This window comes from Oncorhynchus mykiss, chromosome 23, assembly GCF_057628025.1.
Source record: "Oncorhynchus mykiss isolate SJ-2025 chromosome 23, ASM5762802v1, whole genome shotgun sequence".
Taxonomy (NCBI): Eukaryota; Metazoa; Chordata; class Actinopteri; order Salmoniformes; family Salmonidae; genus Oncorhynchus; species Oncorhynchus mykiss.
In genome coordinates this window covers 12,142,976-12,158,175 of record NC_143044.1, presented here as the reverse complement: position 1 = coordinate 12,158,175, position 15,200 = coordinate 12,142,976, and the positions used below count along the sequence as shown (strand labels likewise).

Sequence of the window (15,200 nt, the reverse complement as noted above, 5' to 3'; positions counted from 1 at the left end):
GCAACATGGAGTGCCTGGATACAGCTCTTAGTCGTGGTATATTGGCCATATACCACACACCGAGGTTCCTTATTGCTATTATAAACTGGTTACCAGTGTAAAAATACATGTTTTGTCATACCCGTGTTATATGGTCTGATATACCACAGCATTCATTTGTGGATGTCCGTCACCCAATTCGTATGTGTTATGGATTACAATTGGTATTATATGTTATGAATTTGCTAAACTTATGATATATTCCAAATGATAACTGGGTGGTTTGGGTTAGGGTTAGGGTTAGCCCTGAATGCTGATTCACTGACAGCATACCATACGAAATGTAACGTCATACTAAATGGAGCATCTCAGATTTACATACAGAATAATACAAAATGCTCTGAGAACAGGTTGAAAAGTGACATCACTGATTTACAATTTTGGACAGATAACTAGCAACTGTATTACATTTAGAGAGTAGGCCTAACCAAGCCAACCCTGGCTATAGCTTATTCAACACCTGTTGCCCGGTGTCTCACCTTCGATTTGAGAAATACAATGTAGTGTGCGACGAGACTCTTCGGTCAGGGATGGTGATATATGGTGATATTGTAAACGTAAGTTGAAACAGTAGCCTACTCCATGTGCTCACTTGTATTCTGTGCAATTCACTCTAGGGAGTGGGGACTCTGTATGTTGCTATGAACCATGGCTGGATTGTCTATAGCCTACTGTACATTGGAATATTGAAGTAGGCCTACTGTAGTGGGCCTTTTATGATAAGATGTATGAAGACATAGTCCTAAGAAAGCTCTAACCAACTTTTACTTATTATAGAAATAGAATATAGATAGTGTGTACTTATCACAATTTACCCTCTAAATCGCCTCCAAGTGATTATCTGTGTTTTATTTCACAAAGTGAACTCAGAGTAAGCATGGAGAATACAAGGAGTTATACAGGTGCAAGCTCATTGTGACTCAGTACTGGGAGGTTTGCTTTCTGTTCAGCAGGTTGAGTCATAAGAGGAACTCACTGATAAGCCTTCAGTTGAGTGTTTGATCTAACAAGCGGTTCAATTTCTGCATTTCTTCTGTTCTAGTGTTCAACCATTTCAGTTTCTGATTTTAAAATTGTATTGAGTTGGTAGCTGTCACCCTGTAGATTTCCAAACTACATTCAAAACCTGTTTTCGTTATGTTACCACAATCATTTCAAACTTTTCCAGCAAAAGTTACCTTTTTTCTTAATTACATATACATACTAAGGTGCCAGTTTTCTAGTATGCTCTGAAATATGTTTAAGATTAGCTTTGGGGAAAAAGCAGATTGGTGTTTCGTAGAACTTCAGTCACAGGTTAGAATTTGAAGAACTGTGCCAAGACTGGCAGTTCATTACTTAGCCAATAGTTTGTTTTCCCCTTCTCTCCTTTACAGACGAGCAGGTTCCCTGTGTTCAAAGCTTCCATGCACACTCTGCTGAAAATTACTGTCCAAGGCAGGATTTCTCTCCATTACCATATTGTAATTGACTGTAGTTTTCTTTTACCTGTCCGTTTCTTCCCCCAGAAGTCTGCTGTGGTTGCGTGCAGATCACCAATAGGGAAATGTTTGTCATCACTTCAGACTCTAACCACAGAAAGCCTAGGAGATATACTACTGCAAAAAAAAGCTCTTTATGGTAGACTTGGTCAGAAGTTGGAGTTTCACACTCGAATATAAAGTTAGGATTCGGCTCTGATTGAGAGGGAGAACACTTCGACCTCTGAGAATAGTAGCCATAAATGCTGTCGTATAGAGTTTGGCATAAAGCCTATCATAACAAGCCATGACAACAGTACAGCCAATAAACCTATAGCCATTCACCTCACCCATCTGTCTGCTAGCCCCAACTAACTACTACTGTAGATGCAGTGTAGGAAATATGTTACTGTCAGAGCAAGAAAACAAGTCAGTTCATAATTTGGTGGGGACAGATGAGCAGCTTTTGCGTTAAAGCCTGCTTTTAGACGCCCTTCACTGCGTTATTTTATCCAACCCTACTGAAATACAGCTGGAGATGCAGAGCTCAGCAGTTTGCAGTGTTGAGAGAAGTGCAGGGAGTTGGATGTGGAGTTGCGATTGTAGGGTGTTACGTGGGATGCTTTGATAGCTGGTACTGTCTTTAGAAATTTAGAACGGGCAACCACTGTTTTAGGATAACTCCCTCTTGTCAATCTGTGTGTATGTGTGATTCATGTGAGTCTTAGTGGCTGTGACCTCCTATGCAAGCAGGGACACACACCTAATCCAAGTGGAAACAGGTTGAATGTGTCTTTTTGAGGGAGCCACATTTGGCCCCAAGCATTGACACTCCAACACACAATAGTTATCCGGAATTCACCTATTGTTGCTTTATTTCAAGTTTTATTTGTAGAGGACATCATATACAGGTAACTGCCAAAATAATGGAAACACTTGAGTAAATGAGGGATACAAAGTATATTGAAAGCAGGTTACTTTGGTGTTCTTGGGCACAGGGACTATGGTGGTCTGCTTGAAACATGTAGGTATTAGACTTGGTCAGGGAGAGGTTGAAAATGTTAGTGAAGACACTTGCCAGTTGGTCAGTGCATGCTCGGAGTACACATCCTGGTAATGCATCACATCCATCTCAATGTTGACGTGTTTAAAGGTCTTACTCACATTGGCTACGGAGAGTGTGATCACACACTCATCCGGAACAGCTGGTGCTCTCATGCATGGTTAAAGTTTGCTTGCCTCGACGTGAGTGGAGAAGGCAGTTAGCTCGTCTGGTAGGCTCAAGTCAGTGTGTAGCTTGCGGCTGGGTTTCCCTTTGTAATCCGTTATAGTTTCCAAACCTGCCACATCCGACGAGCGTCAGAGTCGGTGTAGTAGGATTCAGTCTTAGTCCTCTATTGACACTTTGCCTGTTTGATGGTTTTTTTGAGGGCATAATGGGATTTCTTATAAGCGTCCGGATGAGTGTCCGCTCCTTGAAAGTGGCAGCTCTACGCTTTAGCTCAGTGCAGATGTTGCCTGTAATCCAAGGCTTCTGGTTGGGATATGTACGTACGGTCACTGTGGGGACCGTGTCGTCAATGCACTTACTGATGAAGCTGGTGACTGATGTGGTATACTCCTCAAATTCATCGGATGAATCCCAGAACGTATTCCATTCGGTGCTAGAAAAACAGTCTTGTTTGCTTATGGCGGTCTGAGAGCCTGCATCGATATGTGGTGGTAAATGGGCAGCTATGAAAAATATAGATAAACTCCAGGTAAATTGTGTGGTCTACAGCTTTTCATGAGGTACTCTACCTCAGGCATGCAAAACCTCAAGACTTCCTTAATATTAGATTGCGCACCAGCTGTTGTTGACAAATAGACACAGACCACCACCCCTCGTCTTACCGGAGGTTGCTGTTCTATCTTTCCAATGCATGCAAAAACCAGCAAACTGTGTATTATCCATTTCCTCGTTCAGCCACGACTCAGTGAAACGTAAGATATTACAGTTTAATGTCCCATTGGTAGGATAGACTCCGATGGAGCTCATCCAATAATTGCACATTTCCCAGTAGGACAGATGGTAAAGGTGGATTATCCACTCGCCGACAAATTCTCACCAAGCACCCGGATCTGTGTCCCCTGTATCGTGTCTCCTCTTCATGTCAATGATGGGGATTTGGTCCTGGGAGGAGATATACACTGCTCAAAAAATAAAGGGAACACTAAAATAACACATCCTAGATCTGAATGAATGAAATATTCTTATTAAATACTTTTTTCTTTCCATAGTTGAATGTGCTGACAACAAAATCACACAAATTATCAATGGAAATCAAATTTATCAACCCATGGAGGTCTGGATTTGGAGTCACACTCACAATTAAAGTGGAAAACCACACTACAGGCTGATCCAACTTTGATGTAATGTCCTTAAAACAAGTCTAAATGAGGCTCAGTAGTGTGTGTGGCCTCCACGTGCCTGTATGACCTCCCTACAACGCCTGGGCATGCTCCTGATGAGGGGGCGGATGGTCTCCTGAGGGATCTCCTCCCAGACCTGGACTAAAGCATCCGCCAACTCCTGGACAGTCTGTGGTGCAACGTGGCGTTGGTGGATGGAGCGAGACATGATGTCCCAGAAGTGCTCAATTGGATTCAGGTCTGGGGAACGGGCGGGCCAGTCCATAGCATCAATGCCTTCCTCTTGCAGGAACTGCTGACACACTCCAGCCACATGAGGTCTAGCATTGTCTTGCATTAGGAGGAACCCAGGGCCAACCACACCAGTATATGGTCTCACAAGGGGTCTGAGGATCTCATCTCGGTACCTAATGGCAGTCAGGTTACCTCTGGCGAGCACATGGAGGGCTATGCGGCCCCCCAAAGAAATGCCACCCCACACCATGACTGACCCACCGCCAAACTGGTCATGCTGGAGGATGTTGCAGGCAGCAGAACATTCTCCACAGCGTCTCCAGACTGTCACGTCTGTCACATGTGCTCAGTGTGAACCTGCTTTCATCTGTGAAGAGCACAGGGCGCCAGTGGCGAATTTGCCAATCTTGGTGTTCTCTGGCAAATGAAAAACATCCTGCACGGTGTTGGGCTGTAAGCACAACCCCCACCTGTGGACGTCGGGCCCTCATACCACCCTCATGGAGTCTGTTTCTGACACATGCACATTTGTGGCCTGCTGGAGGTCATTTTGCAGGGCTCTGGCAGTGCTCCTCCTGCTCCTCCTTGCACAAAGGCGGAGGTAGCAGTCCTGCTGCTGGGTTGTTGCCCTTCTACGGCCTCCTCTACGTCTCCTGATGTACTGGCCTGTCTCTTGGTAGCGCCTCCATGCTCTAGACACTACGCTGACAGACATAGCAAACCTTCTTGCCACAGTTCGCATTGATTTGCCATCCTGGATGAGCTGCACTACCTGAGCCACTTGTGTGGGTTGTAGACTCCATCTCATGCTACCACTAGAGTGAAAGCACCGCCAGCATTCAAAAGTGACCAAAACATCAGCCAGGAAGCATAGAAACTGAGAAGTGGTCTGTGGTCCCCACCTGCAAAACCACTCCTTTATTGGGGGTGTCTTGCTAATTGCCTATAATTTCCACCTGTTGTCTATTCCATTTGCACAACAGCATGTGAAATCTATTGTCAATCAGTGTTGCTTCCTAAGTGGACAGTTTGATTTCACAGAAGTGTGATTGACCTGGAGTTACATTGTGTTGTTTAAGTGTTCCCTTTATTTTTTTGAGCAGTATACATCTTTCGCCTCCGATTCGTTAAAGAAAAATGATTTGTCCAGTCCAAGGTGAGTAATCGCTATTCTGATGTCCAGAAACTCTTTTCGGTCATTAGACGGTGGCAGAAACATTGTACAAAAACAAGTTACAAACAATGCAAAAAAACACACAGAATAGCACAATTGGTTAGGCTCCAGTAAAATGGCAGCCATCCCCTTCTGCGCCATTACTAAAAATGTTGCTGGGTTTTCCACTCTCAACAGTTGTCCCGTGTGTATCAAGAATGGTCCACCACCCATTGGAGTCAACATGGGCTAGCATCCCTGTGGAATGCTTTCAAGACATTTGTAGAGTCCATGTCCTAATGAATTGAGGCTGTTCTTAGGGCAAAAGTGGGTGCAACTCAATATTAGGTGTTTCTAATGTTTGGTATACTCAGTGTAGGTTCCTACATTTGATGCCGTCAACACTAGCAATCAATAATAAGTGCCATTTATTTTCCATTATTTGATTCACTTCTGAATTGACACCAACCCTGACAGTGAATTGTGTTTTGCTATAGCTAGGGTTATTTTTTCCTGATATTGTTACATAACCTAGAAAGACTTTCGGCCTGTTTTGTTTTTTTACTTCTTTCTGGTCAGTTGGTCATTTATTTATACCCATGCAGGGCTTTGAGTCAGTGATGACATTTGTTACTGTAGAGTTTATTTTGCCTCAAATGTCAGCCGCAGGAGCTTTCCTGTTTACCTGGCCCTTTGCAGTGTGTGTTTGTACCGTATGTGTGTGTGACAAGATGGACGAACATGGGGATGTTTTAGGGCAGTAACAACACCAGAGACAGAAAAATTAAAGAATTGGGTCAAATCTCTCACTGGCTGTTGGGGCTTTTCAGGAAATGCCTTCAAATACCTTCAAACCAAACCACCTCCACTTCCTCTTTCCCGTTCTCTCTCTCCTCTGGTATTTCCCGAGGAATGCACCAAAACATGGAAATATATTTTTGTTTTTTCAGGGGGGTGGGGTTCTGTCCCAGAAACTGGAGAGTCCATACAGCAGCATGCAATGATTGACAACAGGGGTCTGGTCACAGACCAGCATCTGAGCAAGAGTGTGGATGTGTGTGATGAAGTCAGAGAATGTTTATACAGCCCTAGACATGACTGTCAGATCAAAGCTAGTCTGGGTAGGGCCTGAGCTGCAGGTGTTTGTCTGGGTTTCCCCCAAAAAAAGTAAAACTACCCTTTCACCTTTTAACCCCAAACAGTAGCCACTAGCAGTTAAATTAAATAGGCAGGTCTGAGACTGAAGTAGTCTCCTACAGTTACAATATAATACATCTATGTAGACTGAGGGACTGTAGTCCTTTCAGATAGACACAGTGATGATGTTTCATTCTCATGCCTGCTCTCTCTGGGCTGGAGAGCTGGCATTTAATTTATAAGCATTGTGTATGTACAAAATATGCCCCAAAACATGCTTAGACCATGCACACACACGTTTTCTAGTGGTTGCGATCTTGCATTGCAAGAAGGCAAAAGTAGCCTAGTAGTAGCCTTATGCAAATTGTAAATATGATACCTCTTATTCATAACCAAAGAACAGGTAGGCCTAGCTAAATATAATGACAAGTTGCAATCATTTGCCATTAGTGAGAAGAACGAAAATGTATTTATCTTTGCATTCAAAAAATAATAATTCTGGGACATATTGTGTTGACCTTGGCTTTACTGGAATATACTAACTACTAGACAGTACTGGAGTGTAGCCTACAGGACTGAGAATGACATTCTGTTTTCTCCCCCACAGAGACAGGCACGAAAAAGGACAGGAGGATAGCATGTCCATCAGCTCACTCATTGAACGCAGCGAGGAGAAGAAAGGGAGCTTCTTCAAGGTATGGTGGGAGGGAGGGGGGAGTAAATGAGGGAGAAGATGAATTATGGGGGTCAGGCAGAAGAGGAAGATGGGGAGGAGCCTTCTTGAAACTGTCCTTGTGACTTTTGTTCTGTCGTTGTCAGTATGTCCATCTGTGTCTGTAACGGCCTGTTCTAGTTTTGTCTGTTAAGTTAATCAACTGATACTTATTTGAGGAAGTTGGGGTTAGTTAGGTTATTGACATTAAAAAGTCCCCATGTTATTTCATTTTCGCATCTCAAAGTCCATGCAACAGATGTATGATATATACCCTCCATTAAAGCTGTGGCTAAGCCCTCACTGTTTACCGTAATTAGTCCGAGTTGTGGGTTCGAGCCTCTTTCTCTCTGTAATAACGACATCAACCACATTTAAGCTGTGAACTCAGTGAAGAGCCTCTTTCAATAAGTCTGTTGGGTGGTTATGTGCTGGGACCTGCTTAGCTAGTGAGCCTCTAGCTCACTAGCTAATTATAGACCTGCACACTCCACACCACTTGTCAGTGTTTGTGAAGAGGGGTAGAATATCTACTGATTCCAAATCAACTCTTTATATATCCTAACTTTGAATGGGAGGGTAATAGGTTACTCTAATGAACTGTGTCCATAGAACACACCCTCGCTATTTCGAGACCAGTCAATTTCTCACACTTTGAAGCCATTCAATTCAGATAGTAAATTAAAGCTATGATGGGGTTATGCATTCTGTATGAGTTACTGTAAGGCTGATGTTTGATAGCAGGAAAGGGGGATGAGGGGATAACAAGAGGAAAGGAGAGGGGAGATGAGAATAGAGCGGAGTAAATGGGAATATGAGCACTAGGTCCACTTCAGACTGAAATTCCAGAAATCTGTCTGACTTCAACCTGAGTCTTATCAATCCAGTCATCAATCAGTTCCTGTTCATATGGTTTCAGACTAAGAGAAAGATGAAAGGCTATATACAGTCCTTACCATATGTATTTGGACAGTGAAGCTAAATATACAGCTCTGGAAAAAATTGAGACCACTGTGAAATGATCAGTTTCTCTGGTTTTACTATTTATAGGTATGTGTTTGAGTAAAAAAAAGAAATCACTTTTATTTTATAAACTACTGACATTTCTCACAAAATTCCAAATAAAAATATTGTCATTTGGAGCATTTATTTGCAGAAAATGACAACTGAATGATGCAGTGTTGTCAGACCTCGAATAATGCAAAGAAGTTCATATTCATTTTTAAAAAACAGCATACTAATGTTTTAACTTAGGAACAGTTCAGAAATCAATATTTTGGTGGAATAACCCTGATTTTCAATCACAGCTTTCATGCGTCTTGGCATGCTCTCCACTTGTCTTTCACATTGATGTTGGATGACTTTATGCCACTGCTGGCGCAAACATTCAAGCAGCTCGGCTTTGTTTGATGGCTTGTGACCATCCATCTTCCTCTTGATCACATTCCAGAGGTTTTCAATGCGGTTCAGGTCTGGAGATTGGGCTGGCTATGACAGGGTCTTGATCTGGTGGTCCCCCATCCACACCTTGATTGACCTGGCTGTGTGGCATGAAGCATTGTCCTGCTGGAAAACCCAATCCTCAGAGTTGGGGAACATTGTCTGAGCAGAAGGAAGCAAGTTTTCTTCCAGGACACCCTTGTACGTGGCTTGATTCATGTGTCCTACACAAACAAATCTGCCCGATTCCAGCCTTAATGAAGCACTCCCAGATCAAGAAGAAGAAGAACCTCACTCAACGTCAACAAAACAAAGGAGCTGATCGTTGACTTCAGAGGGAGCACGTCCCATCCACATCGACGGGACCGCAGTGGAGGTGTGAAGCTTTAAAACCCTGTCGGGCTGTATCATCGCCTGGTACAGCAGCTGCAATGCCCGCAACCCCAGGGCTCTCCAGAGGGTGGTGTGGTCTGCCCAACCATCACCGGTGGCAAACTACCTGCCCTCAAGTTATACCTACTTCACCTGATATCACAGGAAGGCCAAAAAGATCAAGGACATCAACCATGAGCATCAACCAATGAGCACCACCAACACAGTGAATGGAAATTGATTAAAAGGAATCTCCCTCTGCTGGTGATTGGCTGAATGTGCAATCCTACAGGAGGGCTGTGATTGGTTAATGATCTATAATGTACATTTCTATGTATTAAAATTAGCAGAGAGCCCACTGGAAATGTTATATTGTTCCAATTAGGGGTGTGAAAGTTTAAATGTTAAAACGTTTAAACATTCAATTGTTTCAACGAAGTTGGGATCCTTAACGTTAAGAAACATCGCTAATTGAAAAACGGTTATTTTCCCCACTTAAGTAAAATCAAAGTTCAGTTATCACTGCCATTCTTTTCTGTATTTTCTGCAATAGGCTATAAAGGTCTGGGGGAGTTGTGTAGTAATCAAAAACTGTAGTTTTCAGATTAATATATTTAATGTTGATTATGTTCATGTGAAATATATTTCGGAATATAGCCATGCTCCATTTTAGAGCCCACTAAATATTGAGTATAATGACACCAAGATGTCTGTACCATGTATGAATCGTAGGGTTTTACAGGAAGCATGTATAGGTCTAAAAAAGGGCCTAAAATGGCCACTTTCATCATGATTTTAAATATGTTAAACATATTCCCCCCCCAATAAAATTTTATTGTGAGAATTGCCAGAACATTCTGAGATGCACAAAATATTTTTCAGCCATGCTAATATGGAATTGGCCTACAGCTAGAATGTCTGGCATCATGTACTGAATGTGTCACTCCATTTCTCTGTTCCCATCCGCACTAGGCTCAAGCGGTGTATTTGGAAAAAGCCACGGGTTGGCAATGCATATCGGAGGTCCCTGGCAATTCCCGCATGACAGTGCAGAACTGTACTTTTTACCCTTGATTTTTAATAACTCATTGGAGTGCCAGAGTGGTGATCTTCTTAAGGCCACAACCCCCCGCACATGTTCGATTCTACCGCCTGTGTGCATACGAATCCCGGCACATACCAGCCCTACTTTGTTTATCCCTTCTCTCGGTCTCCCTTTCATTTCACACTGTATCCGTCATTGGAAAAACAATGACATACTGATGGAGAATGCAAGTTCACTGTCCTTTAAAATCTCAAACATCTCATTTGACGTGTGGATGCAAGTTTTACTGATCTCTTGTGGGGCATTTGTTGCCAACATGGAGGCTAGTTGCAGAACTCCTGGTAAATGTGTCATACTGACTGTCTTCCTGTATAACTGCTGCCTAGTGCAGGAGGAAAGGAATTTGCTGTGCTCTTGGAAACTCTTAGAATTGTGGTTTTCACGATGTTCTTTAAATAGTCTTGTTGCATAACATCTATTCTGAAACTGGCCTTGGAACAAGTGACACTCGTGCTTGTGAGTGTGTCCATGCGCATTCGTGAATATGTAATTGAGCAATCGCATCACTTGATTTTCAGGAAGACATTTATCGTCTCACATGAAATTAAAAAACCCAGAAGTGACTGCTGGCAAACTGGGGTCTTATTTCTTTACTAATGATGTTAGACTTTTGCTTATTTTACCTATTCTTTTTTTACACATTCAAGGTAAGCAGAGATTTACACTGTACTGATTATAGTGAACTATTGTAAGTCATTCACTAGAATAGCTGATGTACAGTAGTTTATGCATGGAGAATGTGGTTATTTAGCAGTCCCTTTTGGATTCTAGGGTTAAAGCTACATCGTCAGTTTGCTTTTCTGGCTGTGTCTTGGCAGTGAACTGGAGAGAGACAGGCAGACCCACTGCTGTGTGTTTTTTCATTGCCTGTGTTCGTGAGAGCTTGCATGCGTGTGGTTTGCTGACTGGGGTTCAGTTAGGGTTAGACTATAACAACCCTGTGAGTAGTTGTGAAAATGAAAAGGCACTGTAGGAGCATTTACTCAGTGGTGCTAGTATGGGCTCTGGTTGTGTGTGAGTCCAGTCAGATTTTACAGTGGTGTGAAATCCGCGTAGTTCATTATGTTCAAGTTTGAAACAGTGACCTCTTCTGGAGATGTTTTTATTTAACGAGGCAAGTCGGTTAAGAACAAATTCTTATTTACAATGACTGCCTACACCGGCCCAACCCAGACGATGCTGCGCCAACTGTGTGCCGCCCTATGGGACACCCAGTCACGGCCAGTTGTCATACAGCCTGGATTCGAACCAAGCTGTCTGTGGTGACACCTCAAGCACTGAGATGCAGAGCCTTAGACTGCTGCGCCACTCAAGATTAGTGGTTTGGTCTTTGTTTTGCATGGCTGTTTATTTCTCCTAGTTAACTTTAGTATCAGCGTTAGAGGATGTTATGTGAGTCTGGCTTCTCATCTGGTTTGTTGTCTTAGTGGGAATTTTGTCTTGCTTTTCTTTTCTCTGTTTCTCTTTCCTTGTAGTCTTGGTCAGTCAGTAAAGGGGAAGTGGCTCTTCTGTGAAATCATTTTATGGTTAAAATATGGCAATATGCCTGTACCTTGACTAACAACCTAAATTCCGTTGCTGGTTTTGTGTTAACTTGTCCTGATTGGATATTTCTACTACAGTGACAGAAAAGGATGCAGTTAAATGGTTTTACAGGGTCAATTGATGAAATGGAACAGTGAAACATGTGGTTTGCATATTTTTTTTGTTTGATACTGTTCCATTTATTCAATTCCAGCCTTTTACAATGAGCCCTTACTCCTATAGCTCTTCTCACCAGCCTCCTCTGACACACACTGGGAGGCGACTAGGGCTGACCCCATTTAGGGGTCGACATTGCCTTCAGAAAGTATTCACACCCCTTGACTTTCTCCACATTTTGTTTTACCAAGTGGAATTAAAATGAATTTAATTGTAATATTTTGTCACTGCTCTACACAAAATACTCTTTCAAAGTGGAAAAAAAAAATCGACATTTGTAAAAATAATTTAAAAGCACACAAATAAATATATTAATTTAGATATGTTTTCAATTACAGCTTAGTCGTTCAGGATAAGTCACTAAGAGATTTGCACACCTGGTTTGTACAATATTTGCACTTTATTTTAAAAAAAATATTCTTCAAGCTCAGGCAAGTTGGTTGTTGATGAATGCTAGGTAGCAATTTTGAAGTCTTGTCATAGATTTCCAAGCAGATTTAAGTCAAAACTATAACTAGGCCACTCAGGAATATTCAATGTAATCTGGTAAGCAACTCCAGTGTATATTTGTTTTCGGTTATTGTCCCAGCACATAACCACCCAACAGACCTATTGAAAGAGGCTCTTCACTGAGTTCACAGCTTAAATGTGGTTGATGTCGTTATTACAGAGAGATAGAGGCTCGAACCCACAGATGAATTTGTCACCAAGTATATGTTGGAAAGCAGACTGAACCAAGTTTTCCTCTCAGATTTTCCCTGTGCTTTGCTCTTCTGCTTCTTTTCATGTTAGACTAGGGAGTTCTTGCTGATGACAAGCATAACATGATGTAGCCACCACCATGCTTGTAAATATGAAGTGGTACTCAGTGACGTGTTGGATTTGCTCCAAACATAAAGCTTTGTATTCAAGACATAAAGTACATTTTTGCAGTTTTACTTTAGTGCCTTATTCCAAACAGCATGTTTTGGAATATTTGTATTCTGAACAGGCTTCCTTTTCACTCTGTCATTTAGGTTAGTTTTGTGGAGTAACTACAATGTTGTTGATCCATCCACAGTTTTCCATCACAGTCATTAAACTGTAACTGTTTTGAAGTCACCATTGGCCTGATGGTGAAATCCCTGAGCGGTTTTCTTCCTCTCCGGCAACTGAGTTAGGAAGGACGCCTGTATCTTTGTAGTGACTGGTGTATTGATACACCATCCAAATTGTAATTAATAACTTCACCATGCTCAAAGGGATATTCAATGTCTACTTAAATTTTTGACATTTGTTTTAAACATTTTTTACCCATTTTACCAATGGGTGCCCTTCTTTGCGAGGCATTTGGAAAACATCCCTGGTCTTTGGTTGAATCTGTGTTTTGAAATTCAATGCTGGACTGAAAGACTTTACAGATAATTGTATGTGTGGGGTACAGAAACATTTTGGTGAAACACTATTGCACACTGAGTCATGCAACCTATTATGTGATTTGTTTAGCAAATATTTTCCTCTGAGCTTATTTAGGTTTGTCATAACAAAGGGGTTGAATACCTAAGACACTTCACCTTTTCATATTTTCTTAATTTGTAAACATAATTCCACGTTGACATGGGGTATTGTGTGTAGGCCAGTGTCACAAAATGTAATCCAAATAAAAATGTATGCTCCAACAACACAAAATGTGGAAAAAGTCAAGGGGTGTGAATACTGTCTGAAGGCCCTGTATCTACAGCAATAAGACAGATCCTGCTTCTGTTGCCTGTTTGAGTGTTTGTTTAATAGCCTACTGATTCACTGTGCTCCAAGCCTCATGCAACCGAAACATGTCGGATAAAGCAGTTCCACAACTGCTTTTTAAAATCTTTGCTATGCTGTAATAAAGGCTCTTTCAACAAATGTACTATCAACCATAATTTCATGTGTGAAATTTGTGAAAATGAACCATGCATCAACATCACCATATTTTGCCTTACAATATTAATTGGACTAAAATGGATCACATAAGCTATACTAACCATCATTTTCTCAGCTCACTTTCATTGGAATCTTCAATTACTTTTCATGCTTAGCCGTACCAGCTGTCCTTGTCATGTCTTGATAAAATAACTGTCTTTATTCTCATCACAAACAACATACACAAAATGAGTATCACATTTCCAATGGCTTGACATAAGGTAATTGACCCCAAGAATGATAGATTTTTTTAAACCACTAACCTGTTGATTTTAAAAGCTTAAGTGAGAAGCTGCTCTGTTAAGTAAATTGATTAAGGCATAATTCTAATGTAATTTTTCAAACATTCAGTCACGTTGCTATTCTGTTAACATTATCAAAGCAATATGAACTAGAGACAATGGCCTGTGCTCAAATGTTTATTTTATTCCAGGTCATCAGTGTTCGGTTGTAAGATTCGGGTACAAATTCTAGTCAGACTCTGAAGAAAGTTCCAGCTAGATGTATTAAATCACACTGGGTCAAACAGCTGCAAAGACAAAGTATGATTATACACGCACATATATTTATGACCTCCGTTTGTACCCTCCCCCAAGACGATACCTCCCCCTCCAGAGTCTAGGCTGTACAATGCATCTCTGTGGCTAGGCAGGTGGTGTTATCATCAAAGCCCAAGTACGGAACCTTTGATACTCCTCCACGCATCCCCTGGTCTACTTATCAGTCAGGAGAAGCTTTGAGACTAGGGAGTACATACATTCTTCAGCCTGACTCAGTCCGTTGTTAATTATCCGGACTCATGCACAAAGAGGTATTTGAGAATAAGCCACCCGTTCGTACTCAAGTGTACATAATGATGCAAAACATATTGAGAGAATATGATATAAAAACAGTGAAGCTATAAGACCGTGTCATAGGGCAGTAGTTTACAATCTATTAGCTTTAACACATGCCTCCCATCTCACCCTTAAGAAAACATTGTGTGTCTGCAACAGTTCCCCTTTGTTTTGTAATTGTAAATATGCTCTAGTCAATTTGTTTCCAGCATCAGTTTACATTTGTTACTTTCGTCCCACCCACCTGGCCTGTAACGTCTGCCAGACTAACACCCAAGACTAGCTAGCATGATACTTGAAACATATGCTGTCATTTTAGTTACTAGATGGGTTAAGGAAATTACATATTTGAAACCTTAAACAACTAAACACAACTCTACAACTGAAAAAACACTTCCGGGTCCATTTATTTATTTATTTATTTTACTTACATCGCTCAAAGCCACTTTTTGTTTAACTTTGCGAAACAACATTTTTTTTAATATATTTTTTTTATTTCACCTTTATTTAACCAGGTAGGCTAGTTGAGAACAAGTTCTCATTTGCAACTGCGACCTGGCCAAGATAAAGCATAGCAGTATGAGCAGACAACACGGAGTTACACATTAACAATTAAACAATTAACAAGTCAATAACACAGTAGAAAACAAAGGGGGAG

At 41.5% G+C, this 15,200-nt stretch overlaps 1 protein-coding gene across 1 annotated transcript in view; it reads left to right on the top strand.

Moving 5' to 3' along the window:
* The first annotated feature begins 467 nt into the window (after positions 1-467).
* LOC110502450 (ras and Rab interactor 2) overlaps positions 468-15,200 on the top strand; it is a 50,200-nt gene continuing 35,467 nt past the window's right edge. The window contains 2 exon segments of the mRNA XM_036959835.2: positions 468-596; positions 7,043-7,130. Coding sequence (XP_036815730.2) covers positions 7,074-7,130 — 57 coding nt within the window. The 5' untranslated portion in view covers positions 468-596; positions 7,043-7,073.